The 21,121-nt window shown below is 41.7% G+C and overlaps 1 protein-coding gene across 2 annotated transcripts in view; it reads left to right on the top strand.

Moving 5' to 3' along the window:
• Positions 1-21,025, top strand: part of LOC148887030 (uncharacterized) — a 48,161-nt gene extending 27,136 nt beyond the window's left edge. The window contains exons 32-49 of one of the 2 annotated variants that reach the window (XM_089015970.1): positions 92-275; positions 1,347-1,489; positions 2,680-2,861; positions 3,996-4,255; positions 4,741-4,978; positions 5,082-5,259; positions 5,875-6,001; positions 6,071-6,145; positions 6,236-6,421; positions 7,143-7,420; positions 7,508-7,656; positions 9,077-9,161; positions 10,984-11,098; positions 17,503-17,634; positions 17,721-17,978; positions 19,680-19,782; positions 19,865-20,030; positions 20,343-21,025. In XM_089015970.1, coding sequence (XP_088872096.1) covers positions 92-275; positions 1,347-1,489; positions 2,680-2,861; positions 3,996-4,255; positions 4,741-4,978; positions 5,082-5,259; positions 5,875-6,001; positions 6,071-6,145; positions 6,236-6,421; positions 7,143-7,420; positions 7,508-7,656; positions 9,077-9,161; positions 10,984-11,098; positions 17,503-17,634; positions 17,721-17,978; positions 19,680-19,782; positions 19,865-20,030; positions 20,343-20,747 — 3,264 coding nt within the window. In that variant the 3' untranslated portion in view covers positions 20,748-21,025. Of the gene's footprint in view, positions 1-91; positions 276-1,346; positions 1,490-2,679; positions 2,862-3,995; positions 4,256-4,740; positions 4,979-5,081; positions 5,260-5,874; positions 6,002-6,070; positions 6,146-6,235; positions 6,422-7,142; positions 7,421-7,507; positions 7,657-9,076; positions 9,162-10,983; positions 11,099-17,502; positions 17,635-17,717; positions 17,979-19,679; positions 19,783-19,864; positions 20,031-20,342 lie in introns of both variants that reach the window. The other variant, XM_089015971.1, reaches the window with a different exon arrangement.
• The last annotated feature ends 96 nt before the right edge of the window (positions 21,026-21,121 follow it).

Below are 21,121 nucleotides of genomic sequence, written 5' to 3'. Positions count from 1 at the left end.
GTGTTCAGAAATATAAGTCCAACTTTTCAAATCAAGCTTCATGTATTATCATTATCTTACATGTTTTTCCCCTCACTTATTTGGTACACAGTCAAAGCCAGAGGAGGTGGTTGTGAGTTACCTGGTTTTCATCAAGCAGCATTGCATCTCCAGCCAAGAGTATGCAGACATTGCATTACCAGTCCTCACCAACAAGGGTCTGCTTTGCCCGCAGCAGTGCAGGGTGCACTTCTCTGAAGCTTATGGCAACATGGATCTGTCAACGACACTGCCTGGTACGTACTCAAGATCGTGTTTCATTGTGAGGTCGTTTTAACATGAGAATGAGTACAATGGAACCTCTATTGGTCAAACTGGTCAATTGAACACTTTTTCCCCCATTGAAATAAATGAAAGTGAATTTTTCATACACAGTCCAACTGTTTATATTATGAAAAAAAAAAACAGTAATATTAGAACAGTTGTAATTTTGGAAATTAAAAACAAATCAGTCATCTTTACTGGCCAGGTATTTAGATCACAGGTGTCAAAGTCAAGGCCCGGGGGCCAAATCCGGCCCACCACATCATTTTCTTCGGCCCACAAAAGCAAATGAAACATGTGAAATTCCATGATGCTTGCTAAAAGCCTAACCAAAATTTCAGATTTTTTTATGTAAACCACAATAACTGTCATTATTCTTGACTTCAGATTTGAAAAGTCGTTGTTCATTAATTTGGTCCGCGCTCTATATGTAATATGTGGAGGGGATGAAACATTCTAATGGCTTCCCCAAATCCATAACGGCCCTCGAGAGGAAACCCTAACTAAAATGTGGCCCGCGGAAAAAAATGACTGACACCCCTGAGGTAGATCATACAATTAGTTTGTCTCTGGTAACGGGATGCTGTTCGGCAGGTTTGTGCAAAATTGCAGAGGCACTATACAGTTATGCAATCATACCTCAGCTTACGAAACTTAATTGGTTCCCAGAAAGTGTGTGTAAGGTGAAAAGTTAAGTTTGCCAAACATTTATTTCCCATACAAAACCATTAAAAAGATGAAGAATCCATTCCCAGGTCCCCATAAAACGTACTTTTCTACTAAATAAGATGTAAAACTACACAAAATATACATTCTTTTATGTATAATAAATGTGCTAGTGTGTTGTAATTAGAGAAACTTGCTTTGTATCCTGAATTACATTTAGTTTAATGCTTGCCATATGAAACTTAGTATCCAAATAAAAGTGACACTGACATTCAAATTTTGAGGTTCCACTGTCATCACGACTATTTTATCCATGTATTGATGTGTATTCCATAACATTGCCATGACCATGATCTAACTTAGCACTCATCAACCAGGCTTTGACTGGATCCTCCTGAGTCCTAAGTACTTGGAGGCAGACAATGATCTGGCGGGTTGGAGACAACTGTTCAGCAGACTGGCTGTCAGTGATGGTCTCATCATCCGAAAAGAGAGACAGACGCTCACACCCAATGAACTGGTGAGGATGACATTGCTCAACCGTCACCTCATCTGCTTTGTAATCAATCTCAATACAGGTTCAAATGGTGCGCAATAACACCGGTTATACTTTCCTTACTCATAGAAATGGCTGCATATTCTTATGCATGACTTTGATAGTCAATATGTGGAATGTAAATTGTTTTTTACCCCTATTTTACGGACTACAGACACTTCATATGTAGTATTCTCTCCAGTTGTACATGTATATATCTTTATAGAGCATATATTTTATTAAATGTTTATTTGGCGGTACAAACCAATACAGGTTACTTATACAAACCTTAAGCATACCTGTATAACTGCCGTCAGTGTCGACCGACTCCATTTCCTCCTGTAGAAGAAGTTGTGCATAATTCCAGCCTCTATTTGCTATCGAGCTGGCTTTTAGCTATATATCGATCTAGCTAGCTGGCCAGCTATGTAGCTAGCTATATATCTTTCTAGTTAGCTCGCTAGCTACCTATTGGCTATCTATTAGCTAGCTAGATAGTTTTCTATCTATTTGAGTTACTTTCGGGGTGAGTGAACGCTGGCGCGTGTGGCTGCCGCTGCTCACCCACAGAAAAACTTATCCTGTGACTGTAAAGTGATGTTGAGTTTTGAAAGGTGCTTCTAAAAGTAAATGTATGATTAGTATTATGATGATGATGATTATTATCGTCATCGTCATTGTTATTATTATAAGCCTTAAACATACATTCCATACAAAATATAGCACTGAAGCAACTTACGAACAAATTCAGCTTACGAACGACCGTTCGGAACATATTTCATTCGTACGTTGGGGAACGTGTGTATGAAAGTCGCACTGGAGTATAAATCACATTTTTTGGGAAATGTATTTGATAAAAGCTAACGCTAAAAACAGACATGGAATTATGAAGGTAGATAAAACTAGAGAACCGGCTGAATAAGTGTATGATCTGCAGGAAAGGCAAAGGTACACTAAAACAAGGGCTGCTTTGAGAGTGAGCAGTAAGAGCAGGTGACAAAAGAGACATGTCAGCAGCTTGTAATTCTAAAGGCCTGTTTTAGCTTGGGCTGTAATCGCAACTCATTGTTTTATAGATTTATAGTGCTAGCGCGTGAAGTCTAAATCCACGATATATCCAATTGCAATCGGCCCTTTTAATGATACATTTGCTCTTTCTTGCTTTGCCCTTGCAGAATTGCAGTCCGTGGTCAGTGGAAAGCGCAATGTGGCAACAAACTCCCGGGGAGAACTGCGTACTTGACGACTACCCTTGCGAGGAGTTTCATGCCCTGGCCACGGCCCAGCTGACTGGCCCCCGCCTTCTGGAACAGAGAAAGGCTTTGCTAAATCTGCTGGCCACCAACTGGAACACAGGGTAACTAACGCATGTCGGTCCCCGTGTCACATTCTGTCAAAACGAATATTGTCCCATGAGTGACAGAGGCGTTCCCTTTGACGGTTTGAACAAAGGCAGATCTCAAAATAGCATCGAGACTGAACATGATCATGGTTTTAATGCAAGGGTGTCAAATTCATTTTTTGCCGCGGCTCACATTGTAGTTAGGGGGCCGTTCTGAAAGCCATTAGAATGTTTCATCTTCTCCACGCATGACATATAGAGCAAACGACTAGTTTTCAAATTTGAAGTCAAAAGTAATGACTGTTGTTTACATGGGGCAATTTGAATTTTTGGTTGGGACTTTAGCAAGCATCATGGAATTTCACACGTTTGATTTGCTTTCGCGGACCGAATAAAATTAGGTGGTGGGCCAGATTTGGCCCCCGGTCCTTGACTTTGACACCTGTGTTCGAATGGATAGCATGTTACCCTGTTTAATGTGTCCATTTGGCGATTAGTGGAGCCATTACACAGCGTTGTTTTGGCTCTGTTTACAATTTTTGAAAATATCCACACACTGAAGTGTTAGCTTAACGTGCTAATGCACCTTAAACCGGGGTAGTATTGTAGTCCCTAGATTGTAAATAAAACGAGTAGAGTTTACTTCTTTAATTACAGTCCTTATGGAATGTGACTCTCCTTCCAAACAGCAATTCCCTCCCTCTGACCTCCCATCCCATTCCATTAAGCCATCAACAACCATCACAAATGTAAATAAAATGACTATTATACAGTACGGTGTATTTATTTCATTACAATAAGGTATATTTTGTGTAGTTTTGTGTCTTATTTAGTAGAAAATCATGTTTTATGGGAACCAATTGTCTGTGTTCCGTTCGTACATGGATCCTGTGCAGATCCATGTACGAAGTTACATAATGATACTAGACCGGTCAATTGCACACGCGATATTTTTTTCCCTCCAAGCGTGAATAGAAATGACTCCGAATGCCCCGTGCTGCAGAATAATCTCATCACGCAGTTCTGGCACTTTAGCGAGCAATGTCAAATGTCAACATCACTCAAGCGGAATTTTGACAATCATTTCCAAAGTGATTCGAGATCCACTGAGTGACTGACATTATTTATGATTATCATGCGTTGTTCCAGGCATCGCTACTCTCAGTACCTCAGCGCTCAGCTGATGGACAGAGACTTTCGGCCGATCCGAACGACCAAGTCTTCCTTTTACCACTTCCTGTGTCGTCTCAAATGGATGCCAGCCTTTCGCCCGCAGGAAGATGAAAAGACAGAGATGAACTACCTATGTCCCAACACGGTCTACTTGAATGCGCCCGAAATCGCCGACCTACTTGGGACACACGTCTATTATGTGAACATGGAGCCTAGCGAGTTCACCAAAGCCCTCGGTAAGAATATGTCATGAGAATAGGAATTGGAATCTGTGTTGATTTTAGTGTGCACAGTGATAGCTCCGCATACGAACGCTTCAGCTCACGAACTTTTCGCTTCGCGAACATTACATTCATTCGTGAGCATATAGTCTCGGCTGGCGGACTAGTTTTTGGCGGATGAACACCAAACCACACAGTCGAACAGCGCCACGGTGGCTGGCGGACTAGTTTTTTTTTTTTATTATTATTGTTATTATTATACTTAAGAATGACCTCTTTTTTTCTGATGAAAGAAGGTTTCCTACGCTGCATTGAATGTTTATGTAGTCCTAAAAGTCAATATTTTGTGGGTCCTGGAATTGGAGTGACAATGACGAAAACCCTGGCACTGGAGTGGACACATTTTTGCACACTGTCTGGCAGTGAATGAGTTAAATAAACATAGATAGCTAATGGACATCAATAGTCATCCTAACATATTTTTTTGTTCCTTTTTTTAGGAATAAGGCAGAATGTATCTGTGGAGAATCTGATTTCCTATCTGAAGGAGTGGTGTAACAAACCGGCAGCAGATCAACAAGAATTCCGTGATGATGTATCAGAGGGGGCTTATTTCACCTCCACAATTCAGCACATCCATAATATCTACTCCTACCTACACACCAACTGCCCCCAGAGTAGCCTGAAGGAGCTTTTCAAGCATAATCCGGCTGTATTCGTCCAATTGGAAAACCGCAGGTAAGCAATTTGTTTTGTTTGAATCCATTGGATTGGATTGGATTTGCCTTTATTATTATTATTGACTTGTCACTAATCAAATGTTGGGCTTCCACAAACCAAGCGACGACTGGTGTTCGGGGCGCTTCTACCACTTGAGGGAGGTATGCTGGAGTGACCCGACTCACATGTTCCAGCGCTATAGAACGCTGATCCATGGAGCGGAGCAAACTATGGAGGAGCCCAAAGTCTTGGTTCCCTTTTATAGCAAACTGGAAGGCATGAAAGACTTCTTTGTTGGAGTGAGTGAACGCATACATGACCAATTCAAACCAAGTAAAAAAAATCCTTTGCCAAAAAGCAACCAAAAAATGACATACAATTTCCCAAACTGTCAGAGTAAAAGGCTATTGCTTTGACCCCAGTTGAAAATGTCCATGACGCCAATGTAAGTGACACATTTGCGTCATACAGGATCATGTTTTGAATTTCTTTCAATTGAACGATTTTTCAAACGCAACAAGAAAAAAACTATCATAATAAAGCTACAAATTTGGCCACTGTGGTGTACTTGGAATGGATTGGATTAGCCTTGATTAGTATTGCATTGGAGAAATGTACATTTCACAGCAGCAAAGTTATGCAAGGAAGAAGTAGAAGAACAAAATACATCTTGAAGAAAATACTAAATAATGTGACACGACACAAAAGACACGCAGTCATTCAATTTCAAGCACTTTCTGCACCCATTCCTCGCAAATCAAAAACAGTGCTGGCATATTCGTGCTGCCGAAAAGGCGCAACCGCTCAGAAGAGTCTCCCCCTTGATGAATTAATTAGCCCAGACTCAATAACCTGCTCAATGTCACATGACCAGGGATATTCCTAATATAATGACATAACTGTGATTTTATCAGCTCCTGAATGTGGATAGCAGCCCCAACATGCGTCAATATGTCGGCATTTTGGAACTCATCGCTTCGTCATGTCCCATCCCGACGGCTGAAGTGCTTCAGGATGTGTCAGTGCTCTACGCCACACTTGGTAATATCCGCCATCCCACCCAAAAACGCGATATTGTCATTGACAATCATGTCTCTGTTTGTCCTACAGCTGACAAGTGTAGAATGAAAGTGTGTGGTGAATCTCACTATATACTCGATGGCAATTACTCGTCCACTTTGAAAGGTGAGTGAAGCCTTCACGTTGATCTTGCCACACCTTGCCTCTTCGTCAGTGTCCATTCACATTCCATGAGCTCTGATTCCTTTCAATTAGGTATGGTATCTGACAAGAGGGTCTTCCCCACCAAGGCTAAGAACTGGGTGAGCCTGGCACGTAAACCCATGATAGCAGACAATAAAGACCTGGAGAAGATCTTTAAACCTCATAAGGAGGTCTGCCTCCTGGATCTGCCACAGGCAGAGAAGAAGACAGCCCCAAGGAAAAATAAGGGGTCCTCTGGTACGCTTTCATGCTTTAGAAAGTCCAGTATTTGATACAGGTAACATCCGACTTACGACCGGGTTCCGTTCTGACCAAGCGGTCGTAAGTCAAAATAGTCGCAAGATGAAATCCATTGAAAATATTGAATAGCGATTCGGACGCCACGGGGGCGGGCGTGGTTCTGGGTCGCCGGTGTTCTCCGTGTTGCCGCCTGTACCCCGATCGAACTTTCTCAAAGAGGCGGCGACGCCCGACCGGCCTCGGCTCTAGTCCTGGCCGCACCGTGGCCGGCGTCGGTGTACACTCCCCCCTCCGCTGCCATCACGCGCTCGATTGCTGTGCGACAGTGAGATGCTCGCCAAAATTGTCATACGCGTTGCCAGGCATATCATTAAAATATTAAAAATAGGGTCTGGCGGTCGTGGTCCTAAGTCGTGCTGGTCGTAAGTTGGATGTTACCTGTATTTCCCCCAAAATTGCTGTTGTATTACCCAGTTTACACTCACTTGCACTTTACAATACTGTAATTGAAAAAAAGCAAACTTTTTTATGTATTATTCTTCTTCCTTTTCTATGTATTTTTCATTCGTTTTTTTAATGAACATTGCATGTAACGTATCACAAGAGTATTAAAACAACTGCGTAATCCATGGAGGGATACAACATGTATCTATTACTGTACAAACACAAATAAAAGTGTATGACCTGATTATTGATTGATTGATTGATTTGCTGGCAGGGAGAATGGCGCCAGGCGAACCAGCCATTCTGGCCTTCAACGAGAATGACAGATTGGAATTCATGAAGATCTGCGGTATCCGTCTGCTATCTCAATGTGTCAAGATGGAGTCCCTCACTGAGAGCTGGAGACCCTGCGCACCCATGCAGGCCATGGTGCGATCACTGATCCCCCACGTCCAGAAGTTCCTCTACCACCATGAGGAGCTGGGGGATATTTATACGGAACTGATTGAGGATCACATCGCAGGAAAGATCCAAAGGCTTAAATTTGCACAAGTCAGTCAAGAGTCCTTGAAAAAAACAACATTTGAAGTATGCATTTTAAAAAATTGGTCTTAGCAGTATTTTGGCTGTTATTTACAGGTGGGCAAACTGTATATCCGCTACCAGTTGGATTTGGATGACTACCAAGACGCTATTCTGGAGATGACTGATGTCATCTGTCTGTTGAAGGATAAGAAGGAATTATGCATCCAAAAAGATCATCTCACAGCCAAGCTGGACATTTGCAGGTATTTCTCAACTGCTTCATTGAATATTCCTCCCCTTGACACTGTGAAAAATGGCTCAAACACAGGAAGATGACCGATAGTTCAAAGGCAGAGTGTAGACTACAAACTATCCCATCAATCAGGCTCCACAAATAACCCGCACAAGCCATCTGTACACTTGATGCAAAAAGCAGTCAACCCAGCTAAACAGAACACAATTGATGAGGAACTAGATACAATTATCGCGGAGAAAGCACAGCAACTTCACTCGGATGTCGTCAAGAGACATCCATTGATGATTTCAAGGCTAGCCACGGATGGTTCGAGGACTTTAAGCGTCGTACAGGGATTCATAGTGTCATTCGTCATGGTGAGGCAGCCACTTCTGACCATAAAGCTGCCAAAGCTTACGGGGAATCATTCCTCAAGATGGCCACTCCATTCCATCAAGCCATCAACGACCATCACAAAGGTCAATAAAACAACTTTATTATACAGTGCAGTTTATTTCTTTAATTACAATACCATAGCACATTTATTATACATAAAATAAGGTATATTTTGTGTAGTTTTAAGGCTTGGAAAATAAGAAAGTAGAAAATTATGTTTTATGGGGACCTGGAAATGGATTATTCTCATTTTAATGGTTGCCCTTGGGAAATTAATGTTTGGGATACACACTTTTCGCCTTACACACTCTGTCTGGGAATCAATTAAGTTCGTAAGCCAAGGTATCATTGTACTGTATATGCAAATTTAAGTGATAGTCTTCTTCATTTGAATACCACACCTGTGATACAAGCACCAACATCCATAAACCATCAGAAAAGAGACATTTTAATGGGTTGTCTTTCCATGAACCAATAGATTTATAACCAGGCTAATGAGCTTTTCCTGTGAAGGAGTTTACCAAGTCGTAAATTAGTCCAAGGCCAGATCTCCTACAAGAAGATGACAGTTTTACAGGCTGTGTCTGTTCACTTCAGATTGATCCCAGATATTCTGTGCTTCCATTGTGGGCCTTGCGTTCGGTCAACTAACCGTACAACAGCATGTAACTTCAAATATGATAAGTTCCATATCCATTGGACAAAAGTAGGCTCTATTTGTGGGAGCAGATTCGAGAATTTGGTTGTGTAAAAATATCATGTGCTACAAGCTCTTCTACTTGAAGTAAAGCTTCACTATGGAATTGAAGCTTTACATCAGAAATGAAGCGTCACTATAGAAACAAAGCTTTACATCAGAAATGAAGCTTCACTACATAAGTGAAGCTTCACACCATGGAATCAAAACCTCCAGAGGAATGTAGCAGGCTAAGCTAACATAAATTAACTAAATTCATAGGCTTTGGAAGGGCTACATAGACCCAACATTATGTCTACGGGTACTTTGTTCCCATAATATCTTCACTTTCAATATCTCTGCTTGTGTGTTTAAGGGAGCTGGTGAAACTGTTCTGCACAGATAGCGGCCACAGGAAGGAGCTGATGAATTTCCTCAGTGGCCTAATTGCATCTCTTGATGTAAGTGACATTTGACCTCTTCACGCATTGATAATAATAATCATACTAATAATAATAATACATTTGATTTCTATGCACCGTTTACAATTCTCAAGGTGACTTTACAGTTACAGGATAGTTTTTTTGCTGTGGGTAAGCATTGGCAGCCACGCGCGCCCAAAGTAGCTCAAACAGATAGAAAGCGAGCTTGCTAATAGATAGCTAATAGCTAGCTGGCTAATATGTTTCTTGACTCAAATAGCTAGCAATAGATAGATAGATAGTTAATAAAATGTTGAGTATTTACTCCCAGTAATGCGTATTTAGCAGACTTGCTCATCTTCTTTTTAGCTTTGCAAAATGCAAAATTTAGCCGTTAATTATCCCAACGAATATCCTTGTGTGGTTGTTGGTTGCGGCAGCTGCAGACGTGCGGCGCAACTGGGTCGCGTTCTAATCAATGATAATCCACTCTGGCGAAGACCCAGCTGGATATTTGATTAAAATAATTGAGCCTTTGCTGCGGATGTGCCAGCAAAGTCCATATATGCAATGCTTCTCAAATACGGGACAAAACCCAAGTGGGGGAGGGACACGTCTCAATGTGTTTCTTCTTTTAAGTTAATATTGAGTCATATCTTTCAGATGTGTTGATTTTATTTGAACCGTATGAATGTTTCATCCCCTCCACATATTACATACAGAGTGAATAACAAATTGATGAACAACTAATTTTCAAATTTGAAGTCACAAATAATGACTGGTCTTGTGGTTTACAGACAACAATTTGAGATTTTGGTTTGCATTTTAGCAAGTATCATGGCATTTCACAAGTTTGATTTGCTTTAGCGGGCCGAATAAAATGATCTAGCGGGCCAGATTTGGCCCCCGGGCCTTGACTTTGACACCTGTGGTTTAGAACACCGCACGATTGCATATTGCTAAATACAAGTCAAATGAAATAAAATTAATACATAATCCAGTGGTCCATTAACCGTTTTGAAACAGAGATATTACTTAGATACTGATAGGTGCAAAAATAATAACAGTTATGTCTACACTTCTAAAAGAATTAATTTGCTGAAATGATTTCATTGTATCAACATCGCCTCATCATCGTGGCGAATGCTAGCTTGTCTTGTCAAAATGTATCCTTTGGTCGCGGGCCCCAATCATGAATTTGTTTTGTCATACTTGTCAATACAAGTATGATTAGAAAAAAAGAAAAGCCACATCTCACCATTGCTAATCATGTTTGACTTTTGGATCGGATTAGATTAGCCTTTATTAGTCTGGCAGTGGAGAAATGTACATATTTTCCCATATTGAATTCATTTTGTCAAGTTTTATGCCTCCGTGCAAACCGATGACTTAAAATGATGATTCGGTGTTGTTAATTTCACCAATCAACTAGATTACTTTCTGCTGTCTAGCTTCCTATGTAGCTGGCTATTTAGCAATTTGCTATCTGTCTAGCTAGCTAGCTATGTAGCTGGCTATTTAGTTGCTCTATGGCTATCTAGCTAGTTAACTGTCTATCTGGCTATCTATTAGCTATCTGTTAGCTAGCGTTCTATCTATTTGAGTTACTTCTGGGTTGAGTAAACGCTGGCGCATGCGGCTGCTCACGCGCAGATAAAACGATTTTGTGACTGTAAAGTGGCCTTTAGAGTTTTGAAAGGCGCTTAGAAATAAAATGGATTATTATTATTATTATTATTATTATTATTATTATTATTATTATTATTATTATTATCTGGCTTCGTAAGAAGAAAAGTGAGTTAGTGCGAGGTAGCTTGATAGGTGTCATCTAAGCCCAAACAATGAATTCTAACCAAAACAGGAGCCGGCAGCCCTTAAAAGGTTCTTAATGAAGGAGGATATCCGAGAGCTACCAATTGACGAGGAGCAGTGGGAAGTCCCGGAGCCTCCTCGGCTGGAGGTGACCTTGGAAAAAAGTAAGAATCAATTCACTCGCAGCACCGTCGCGTCCGTGGCTCTCAAATTGTGCACTCAAACATTCAATGCAGCGTAAGTAACCTTCCACTGTCCTCTTATATGAGTTTGAAATGAGGGCGGCTGTCCAAAACACAATGCAATACTTATTGGTTTATATCGCGCTTTAATAACAAGCTGAAGCTGGAACAAAGTGCTAACACAAAAGAAGGAAATAATGCCCCTTGTGGAAAAGAAAAAAAATTCCAGAGGCCATGGCCGGCGCTTTATTGGCACCCAATCATGAAAAAAACAACATTTGAGAATGGCGCTCTACGTCATATTTTCAATTTCCGAATAATTTGGTGAGTTTCGAAAAAAAGTGGCCACACTTAAATTTGAACTGTTAACATTGTAACACAAAGGGTGGATCAACTCATGCAGACAAGCAATATAAGACATATGCTGCATTCTTTATCCTCTGTGAAGAACGATCTTGAGTCTGATTTGGCCTTTACCCTGCTCACCGGTATGCTCCGAATTGACAAACTGTGATTTAAACAAATATATAGAACCTAATTGGAATTGTCGCAACTGTGTATTTTTATCAAGTACAGTGATACCTCGGCTTACGGACACTTTAGCTCACGAATGTTTCGCTTTACGGACATTAAAGTCACGAGAATATAATCTTGGCGTCCAAACTAGTTTTCGTCGGACGAACCAAACCGCACAGCGCCACGGTGGCTGGCGGAATAGTATATATATATATATATATATATATATATATATATATATATATATATATATATATATATATATATATATATATATATATATATATATATGTATATATATATGTATATATATATATATGTATATGTATATATATATGTATATATATACATATATATATATATATATATATATATGTATATATATGTGTATATATATATACATATATATATATATATATATATGTATATATATATATGTATATATGTATATGTATATATATATATATATATGTATATATATATATGTACGTATATGTATATACATATATGTATATATATATATATATATGTACGTATATGTATATACATATATATATATATATATGTATGTATATACATATATATATATATATATGTATGTATATACATATACATATGTATATGTATGTATATATATGTATATGTATATAAAAAAAAAAAAAATCCTCGTCTCACCCACCATGGGTGGTGTCTGTCCCCATTTCAGCTCGGGTCCTCTACCAGAGGCCAGGAAGCTTGAGGGTTCTGCGCAGTATCCGTGCTGTTCCCAGCACTGCGCTTTTCTGGACCGAGATATCCGATGTTGTTCCCGGGATCTGTTGCAACCACTCGTCGAGTTTGGGGGTCACTTCCCCAAGTGCTCCGACCACCACAGGCACGACTGTCACCTTTACCTTCCAGGCTCTCTCCAGCTCCTCTCTGAGCCCTTGGTATTTCTCGATTTTCTCATGTTCCTTCTTTCTGATGTTCCCATCACTCGGGACCGCTACATCCACGACAACGGCTTTCCTTTCCCCTTTATCTATGACCACGATATCTGGTTGGTTGGCCATTACCATCTTGTCAGTCTGTATCTGGAAGTCCCACAGGGTCTTTGCTCGGTCATTCTCTCCCACCTTGGGAGGTGTTTCCCATTTTGACCTTGGGGTTTCCAGTCCATACTCCGCACAGATGTTTCGGTAGACTATGCCAGCCACCTGGTTATGGCGCTCCATGTAGGCTTTCCCTGCCAGCATCTTACACCCTGCAGTTACGTGTTGGATTGTCTCAGGTGCCTCTTTGCACAACCTACACCTTGGGTCTTGTCTGGTGTGGTATATCCTTGCCTCTATGGCTCTGGTGTTCAGGGCCTGTTCTTGGGCAGCCAGGATGAGTGCCTCTGTGCTGTCCTTTAGGCCAGCCCTCTCTAGCCACTGATAGGACTTCTTGAGATCAGCCACTTCTGCTATGGTTCGGTGGTACATCCCGTGTAGGGGCTTTTCCTCCCATGATTGTCCCTCTTCCAGCACCTCATCCTCTGTTCCCCATTGACTGAGACATTCTCTGAGTACATCATCCGTTGGAGCCTTCTCTTTGATGTATTCATGGAGCTTGGATGTTTCATCCTGGACAGTGGCTCTCACACTCACTAGTCCCCGGCCTCCTTCCTTACGGCTTGTGTACAGTCTCAGGATGCTGGACTTGGGATGGAACCCTCCGTGCATGGTGAGGAGTTTTCGGGTCTTAACATCTGTGGTCTGAATCTCTTCCTTTGGCCACCTTATTATTCCTGCAGGGTATCTGATCACTGGCAGGGCATAGCTGTTTATTGCCCGGGTCTTGTTCTTGCCATTGAGCTGGCTTCTGAGGACTTGCCTCACCCGCTGGAGGTATTTGGTCGTAGCCGCTTTCCTTGTTGCTAATTCGAGGTTGCCATTGGCCTGTGGTATACCGAGGTACTTGTAGCTGTTTTCAATGTCTGCTATTGTTCCTTCAGGGAGTGAGACCCCTTCAGTGTGAACTACCTTGCCCCTCTTAGTCACCATCCGACTACATTTCTCCAGCCCGAATGACATTCCGATATCACTGCTGTAGATCCTGGTTGTGTGGATCAGGGAGTCTATGTCCCTTTCGCTCTTAGCATACAGCTTAATGTCATCCATGTAGAGGAGGTGACTGATCGTAGCTCCATTTCTGAGGCGGTATCCATAGCCTGTCTTGGCGATTATCTGGCTGAGGGGGTTCAGTCCTATGCAGAACAGCAGTGGGGAGAGTGCATCACCTTGGTATATGCCACATTTGATGGACACTTGCGTTAGTGGCTTGCCATTGGCTTCAAGTGTGGTTTTCCACATCCTCATCGAGTTTGCAACGAAGGCTCTCAGGGTCCTGTTGACCTTATACAACTCCAAGCATTCATTGATCCATGTGTGTGGCATCGAGTCATATGCTTTCTTGTAATCAATCCAGGCTGTGCACAGGTTGGTATGTCGGGACCTGCAGTCTTGAGCGACTGTTCTGTCAACCAGCAGCTGATGTTTGGCACCTCTAGTATCTCTACTAATGCCTTTCTGTGCTTTGCTCATGTATTGATCCATGTGTCCACTTATCTTAGCCGCAATGATGCCTGACATGAGCTTCCATGTTGTGGAGAGACAGGTTATTGGCCGATAGTTGGAAGGAACTGCACCCTTTGAGGAATCCTTCATGATCAGGATTGTTCGCCCTTCGGTTAGCCATCCTGGGTGAGTCCCATCCATCAGCAGCTGGTTCATTTGTGCTGCTAGGCGCTCGTGGAGAGCTGTGAGTTTCTTTAGCCAGTAGGTGTGGACCATATCCGGGCCTGGTGCCGTCCAGTTTTTCATACCTGAGACTCTTCCTTGTATATCTGCCGCTGTGATGGTAACTGGGTTCTGTTCAGGGAGGTTGCTGTGCTCCTCTTTCAGAGTCACCAGCCATTGTGCACTGCTGTTATGTACGACCTCCTTCTCCCATATGCCTTTCCAGTATCTTTCAGTTTCCAGCCTTGGAGGGTCTGCTCTGCTGTTAGAACCCTGCCACTGAGCGTACACTTTCGCAGGTTGTGTTGCGAACAGCCTGTTTATTCTTCTGGCCTCATTCTCTTTCGTGTACCTCTTTAGGCGACTGGCCAAGGCCTGGAGCCTTTGTTTGGCAGTTTCGAGTGCTTCAGGTATGGTTATCTGCATGTACCTCTTGGGTATTGGCCTTTTATTCACACCTCTCTGGGTCTCCGTCAATTGACTCACATCTTTCCGAGCCGCCTTGATCTTGGCCTCCAACCGTCTTTTCCATGGTGGGTAATGAATCTCGTGGCTCTCATGGTTGCTCTTGTAGCCAAGCATGTCTAGGATCACTGATGCTGAGGTGTATATCAGCTCATTGGTTTCCGTGACCGTTCCGGTCGGGATCGTTCTCAATATATATATATATGTATGTATATATATATATATATATATATATATATATATATATATATATATATATATATATATATATATATATGTATGTATATGTATATACATATGTGTATATATATCTGTGTAAGCTCTCAGTCGTACAGGAGTGGTCCATCGATGAGAAGGTTTCTTCAGCCGTCATCTGTACAAAAGTGAAGGTTTCAGACGTTTCGCCTCCTATCCAAGAGACTTCGTCAGCGAACTAAAGTCTGACTGGTCGTATCGGCCCCATTTATATATCCCTAATGTCCAGACCTAGTGGCGCCGGACACAGCTATGATAGGTCCCTACTCTCAGGTTGGGGGGGGCGCGGGACCCCCCCCTGTGGCCCCACATATCAGGAGAGCACTCACTAACTGTGGGTACCCTCAGTGGTCATTCAACAAATGTCAGAAAGAAAGAATAGCGAACGAAACCAATAATTCTCAAGATTCTAAAAGGAGAGGAGTAGCAGTACCGTACATTGCAGGAGTTTCTGAAAAACTACAGAGTCCTTTGGCAACATAAAATTCCTACTTATTTCAAACCGATAAACACGTTAAGGCAAAAATTAGTGCATCCAAAAGATAGGCTACCAAATGAAAAACAAAGTAATGTAGTTTATTCCATACATTGTAAGAATGAAAATTGTAAAGAGCAGTACATTGGGGAGACTCAACAAATTCTCAAAAAAAGACTTTATCAACATCGCAGGGATAATACTAGTGGGCCTCAATCGGCAGTACATTTGCACCTAAAAGCTACTAACCACTCATTTGACGACAATGAGGTTAAAATCTTAGCGAAAGAAAATAGATGGTTTCAAAGGGGAGTAAAAGAAGCGATTCTCATAAAACAACAAAATCCTTCATTAAACCGGTCTGGTGGGGTGAGGTTCAATTTGGATCGTTCATACAATAGCCTGCTCAGGCAAAACAGGTTAGGCAACTTTCGCAATGCTGATGAGGGTCGTTATGCTGATGAGGTGATACCGGGGGGAGTGGGGGTAATAGGCCAATCGTTAGTCAGGAATGTAGGAACTATCAGTGGGGCCACAGGGGGGGGTCCCGCGCCCCCCCCAACCTGAGAGTAGGGACCTATCATAGCTGTGTCCGGCGCCACTAGGTCTGGACATTAGGGATATATAAATGGGGCCGATACGACCAGTCAGACTTTAGTTCGCTGACGAAGTCTCTTGGATAGGAGGCGAAACGTCCGAAACCTTCACTTTTGTACAGATGACGGCTGAAGAAACCTTCTCATCGATGTATATACATATGTATATGTATGTATATATATGTATATGTATATATATATGTATATATATATATATGTATATGTATATGTATATATGTATATGTATATGTATGTATATGTATATATATATACGTACAGTAAAGTCTCGTTATATCGATATTCAAGGGAGTCCGAAAAAATATCGATATAACCGGGACTATCGATATATCCGACCCTGTTTGCATGTAATTTTCTCCGTTCGTGCATAGAAATAGTATCGATATAACCGGACTATCGATATATCCGATATCGATATAACGAGACTTTACTGTATATATATATATATATATATATATATATATATATATATATATATATATATATATATATATATACATATATATATATATATATGTGTATATATATATGTATGTGTACATATATATATTTACACATATGTATATATATACAGTAAAGTCTGGTTATATCGATATTTTTTCGGACTCCCTTGAATATCGATATAACGAGACTTTACTGTATATATATTTACACATATATATATACACACGTATATATATGTGTGTGTGTATATATATATATAGTTATATAGCTGCAACCAGATAGCTGATAGACAGCAAATAGATAGCCAGTTAGCTAGCTAGCTAGATAGCTATATAACTAAGTGTACGTACTGAAAATAAAAGGACGCTATCTATTGGCTATCTATTAGCTTGCTAGTTTACAGATACAGTAGCTAGCTAATAATTTCCTTGATACGGGTCTGGATTTATCAGAGCTTGAAATGGGGGCGGCTGTCCAAAAGGCAAATGTTGCCCCTTGTGGAAGGGAAAACCATTGCCAGAGGTCTGACAAGCGCTTTATCCGAACCTGAACCAATTTGGGAATGGCGCTCCATGGCATCCTTTTCAATTCCCGAATACATTTGGGAATTGCAGTGAATCTATTAGCTATCCATTCGCTAGCTGTTGGCTATCTATTCGCTGGCTAATAGCTATCTATTCACTAGCAAGATAGCTTTCTATCTATTTGAGTAACTTCCGTGTGTGAACGCTGGCACGTGTGGCTGCCGCTGCTCACCCACAAAGAAACTTATCCTGTGAGTGTAAAGTGACCTTGAGAGTTTTGAAAGGCGCAGTTGATTACATTTGATCTTTGTTGATTTTTTTTTTTTTTTTTCAGTATCAACAAGATGTCCGACTTCCACAAATTCACCATTAGCGTTAGCGCTCCCCAAGCAACAAGACGGAGAGCAGACGTTACTTTCTTGGCCTCCGCGAGCGCCCGTCGTTCATTCGGGAAACCATTACTCAGGTACCGGACGTTGTTTACTTTCGTGATACAGAAACCACATCGTCATTTGTTTACCCCAGCCCGCGCGCACATTTTTTTTGCAGCAGGCCATGCCGATGAAGCAGCAGTCGAAGCCGCTTTGAAGATGTGGCCCCCTCCTGCCCCGCCCGAGGACGGCGACCCGGATAAGGACGTCTCCGCCAAAGGTGGCGGCCATGTTGTCCCGCAGAAACTTGACAATAGCGACGTCGACGGCCATCAACCATTCAAGAGCACCAGCGGCAGACGAGCACACCAACCGGAACCACAGACTACTACTAGCCAATCGAATTCCGCCGCTCCTACGAACACAACAAAACACACAGGTGATACTTGCGTTCAGGGTTTCCTCACCCTTGATTGCGTCAACGCGTTTGTTTTACATTTGAAACAAAAATGGGGGAAAAGGAAGTGAGGGAAAATATGAAACAAAAGGGAATCCGATCCAAACAAGTTATCTCTTGTAGTACCAAGGCTGACCTGTGAGAGGCAGCGTGACGCCAGGCGGCATGCGCAAAGTAGAAGAAGAAAGATATTCGGCTAACTGTTAGTTTATTGAGACAGCGTTTTTTTTTTTTTCTCACAAAATTTTCAATCAATCAATCAAAATAGTGGCCGGTATTTGTTTTTAGATTGGATTACATTAGATTAACCCCTTTTAGTTTCACATTGGAGGAATATCCAACAATAAACCCTTTCACTCCATTTAAATGCAAATTTACCCCTTAAAAATATATATATATTGTAATCGTGCAACCATACCATGAGTCATGTCAAGCCGCTTTGACGTTGTCGTCATCAAATTTCTAAACCTCATAGCAATACAATACAATCCTAATTTATATCGCACTTTCACAACAGCTGCAGCTGCAACAAAGCATTTCACATAATAGTCAACATAAAGCAAAATAATAAACACAACATCAAAACATGGACTGTTGTGCAATCTTAACAACTTTTCTCATATACTCTTTGATGTTTAACTCATTCGCTGACAGACAATGTGCAAAAATGGGTCAAGCTATTCAATAGGAATAGCTTGCTAGCAAGATATTCAATAGGAATGAGTAATGCTAATGCTGCCACACAAACACACAAAAAAAGCGCATTTTGACTTCTAGCTAGCAAGAGAAATATTCAATAGGAATGAATAATGCTAATGCTACCACAGCAAAACACACAAAAAGTGCATTTCATCATGTAGCTAGCAAGATGTTCAATAGGAATGAGTAATGCTAATGCTACCACACCAAAACACACAAAAATGTGCATTTGGTCTTCTAGCTAGCAAGATATTCAATAGGAATGAGTAATGCTAATGCTAACACACAAAAAAACAATGCATTTCGTCTTGTAGCTAGCACGAGAAATATTCAATAGGAATGCTAATGCTACCACATCAAAACACAAAAAAGCGAATTTTGTCCTCTAGTTAGCTAGAGAGATATTCTATAGGAATGAGTAATGCTACCACACTAAAACACACAAAAAAGCGCATTTCGTCTTCTAGCTAGCAAGAGAAATATACAACAGGAATGAATAATGCTAATGCTAGCACACCAAAACACAAAAAGGCGAATTTTGTCTTCTAGCTAGCAAGATATTCAATCTGAATGAGTAATGCTAATGCTACCACACCAAAACACAAAAAAGCGCATTTTGTCTTGCAGCTAGCACGAGAAATATTCAATAGGAATGAATAATGCTAATGCTACCACACCAAAAAAAGCAAATTTCGTCTTAAAGTGTGTGTAAAGTGACCTTGAGAGTTTTGAATGGCAATGGCAATGAACTGTAAATTTCTCCACTAAAAATGAAACATATTATTATGATTATAATAGGAAGGAACAGACAGTGTATTGTCGGTGTTCAAATACCTGACATGTTTTGACGTCTACTTCCGCTAATGCTAGCGCACCAAAACACACCAAAAAGAGAGATATTCAATCGGAATGAGTAGTGCTAATGCTACCGCAGCAACACAAGAAAACCCCCAACAAGCGCACGCATGTTGTCTTGCCCGTCAGGATGCCATCGACCAAGCGAAGAGAATGCGAGCGAGCAAAGCCTCGCTGACGCCCAAGCAAGTCCGAGCGCTCCGTCTGTGCAGCCCATTCCAGACGCCGCCCCGTATGTACTGTATGACGCCTATCCTCCAAAATGGCCCGCTTTTCCCACAAGGATCCCTTCTTTTTGTCTCCTCCAACCAAAGGGCTACGCCACAGGCGCTGGTGGTGCGACCCGGCGTATTCAAAGGCTCACAAGCGCCCACGGACGACGCCCAAAGGCTCCATTTGAACCTGGATTTTCCCACGTGGGACAAAATGGCCCACGTGGCACTTGACGACTTGGACCTCAGCTGCGACAAACCCTCCACAGTCAGTTTTGTTTTTTTCTTCTTCTTCTTCTTCTTCTTCTTCAAAATGGAGCGAGACAGTGTTCATTTTCCACTCTTGCCTTGACAGAATTAATCCATTCACAAGCACTCCATTGCCAGGGTTTTTGTCATTGTCGCTTGAATTTCAGCAGCCTCAGAAGATTGACTTTTAGGACCACATCACAATAATCATCATCCATTTCATTTCTAATAGCAAGATGGCCGCTATCTGGCTGGCCGCTATCTACATAGCTTCAGATGTGATTTTACATGAATTGACAGTAAGTGTGGCGCTTTCTCAATCAACGTCCAGGTGGCGATGACGGACCACAAAGACTCGAAAGCCATCGGCCAATGGGGCGAGCTGTTGGTCAACCGCTTTCTTTGCCAGTGGAGGGACGGCGCCGACCCGCTCCGACCCGCGCGGGTCTTGTGGTGCAACGAGAGCGGGGAGAGCGGGCAGCCGTACGACTTTGAGCTGACCTTTGGATCGACGGGAGAGGCGGCGTACGTGGAGGTGAAATCCACCGTGAAAAGCGACAAGTCGTTTGTGAGGCTCTCGGCCAATGAGCTGCTTTTCGCGCTGACCACGAAAGAACGCTACCACCTGTTCCGCGTGTACAACGCAGGCGACGCTCACAACGTGCGACTGTGTCGCATTCAGAACCTGGCGCAGCACCTTCACACCAAGAACTTGGAAATCTTTCTTTTTGTCTGACGGCAACAGACTTATTTTAAGATGCCGTGTCATTTTAATCATCTTGATAATTGTTCACGAGAAAGCATTTTTGTCAACAAATGTAGCTAGCTGTTTGTGTGTTTTTTTTAAGATGTTACATTGTTTTAACCAAATTGGGCTCGCACCTATTTATGCATTTTATGATCCAATATTTTCCACATTGCGACAATGTCTTCTTTTTTTTAAGCCTCGACCGACATTTGCAAATGTCCTCATCGCGGGACGAATAAAGGTTTTGTGATGTCGAACTGCGTTAAGCCAGGTGAAAGTTGGTTGTTTTTCTGTGATAACTACACAATCCCAACATTGTGTTGTTAGCGTTTAAATATCCAAATGCTGACAAAGCGACGTAC

Source organism: Hippocampus bargibanti, linkage group LG15 (assembly GCF_051943395.1).
Source record: "Hippocampus bargibanti isolate YZ-2025 linkage group LG15, ASM5194339v1, whole genome shotgun sequence".
In the NCBI taxonomy this organism is placed as follows: domain Eukaryota; kingdom Metazoa; phylum Chordata; class Actinopteri; order Syngnathiformes; family Syngnathidae; genus Hippocampus; species Hippocampus bargibanti.
The sequence above is the reverse complement of the archived record's forward strand: the minus strand, read 5'-3'. Positions and strand labels throughout refer to the sequence as shown.